The following is a 1,256-nucleotide window of genomic DNA, read 5'->3' as shown; positions in this document are numbered from 1 at the left end:
GTATTGTTTAGAATTTCATGTCTAGTATAATTCAACATGCGAAGCTGTGCACCAGTAATCAGAATATAATTTTATGCCGAGCCTGAGCAGAACATTACTATACTACATACATATCATCAATCACATGTGAAACGATAAAGTACTAATATTTCTGGAAGCAACAAGGTATCAGTCACACAAAACCTACTCCTCGGAGTTGCTGGATGAAGAGGTCTAACTAAATAGCAAGCAAGGCTCAGAACACCTTTTGGACTTACAAATAGGTTCAACTGAAAGAGAAATTAATCATTTTTATGCCATGGTTATGTAAGATGCTAATCCACCAACCCTGAACTCATAGGCACAGAAATAAAATATGTGTAACAATCACACTATATAATCTTCCTATTTACTAATTAATCTAAGGGAAATGAAAGAGGAGTCAAAAGATTTCTTATTAGCACACAGAAAAGCAAATTCTTTAACTCCAAGGTTAAAAAAAACCACAGATGAAACTTGTAATTTGTAAAGCTAACCTTTGTTACTGACAGGTTGTCCATACCAAGTGCGTGCAACAAAAATTGTGTGGTAGAACCATTCAATATTAGTGTCAGAAACACGATGCCGCCAGTGAAGAACACAAACTACAAAAAGATGCTCAAATTAAATTTTCTGATTTTGTATTTTGTCAGGAAAAACTAACCTACCATTGTTCCGACTTCTGGTTTCAGAAAAGGTTGAGCTGTATCACTAGCACGCTGGTAAAAAGTAACCCAGTAACCTCAAATTATTATCATAGATTAATTTTTTGAACAAAAGTAGACTAATATAGTGATAATAAGAGACAAATGAGATGGTCAAGTGGTGCATGAATATAACTTACTTTAACAGACAGCGCTAATGATAGGGAAACAGCACCTCGCAGCCCAGACCAAACAATAATTATGGCTTCTTTTAAGTCCAAACCATACCCAAAGTAGCGCAACAAAAGATACAGAGCACCGACAACTGCAGCCCGTGCCATTTGTACATAGAAATAGAGCAGAAGAAGAAACCCCCATGAAGTGCCTGAAAGAGCAAGCGATAAACGGAATGAGTAGGTTTACTGAATTCCCCGATGATTGTATAACATGCTACATATAGGAGGAGAAAAAGCGAGGAATTGGTAAGGAAGAGACCAACTCACCTCCACGTCACCTCCCGCGAGGCAATCCGGAGGCCAACCCTAACCCTCACCGCCGCCCCCTCCCTCTCCCTTCCTCCCCCTCGCCATCGCC

The 1,256-nt window shown here is 39.2% G+C and overlaps 1 protein-coding gene across 1 annotated transcript; it reads right to left on the bottom strand.

Moving 5' to 3' along the window:
- Positions 1-5: 5 nt before the first annotated feature.
- LOC119344289 (sodium/hydrogen exchanger 8-like) lies at positions 6-1,249 on the bottom strand (the record flags this gene model as incomplete). The annotated part of the gene is made up of 5 exons (XM_037614793.1): positions 1,166-1,249; positions 863-1,047; positions 687-737; positions 516-623; positions 6-44 (listed from the first exon to the last, which is right to left on the bottom strand). Coding segments are annotated over exons 2-5 (339 nt in total), but the record flags the coding sequence as incomplete, so codon positions are not given.
- Positions 1,250-1,256: the final 7 nt, after the last annotated feature.

Source organism: Triticum dicoccoides, unplaced genomic scaffold, assembly GCF_002162155.2.
Source record: "Triticum dicoccoides isolate Atlit2015 ecotype Zavitan unplaced genomic scaffold, WEW_v2.0 scaffold162117, whole genome shotgun sequence".
Lineage (NCBI taxonomy): Eukaryota > Viridiplantae > Streptophyta > Magnoliopsida > Poales > Poaceae > Triticum > Triticum dicoccoides.
This window is presented reverse-complemented; position numbering and strand designations above follow the sequence as displayed.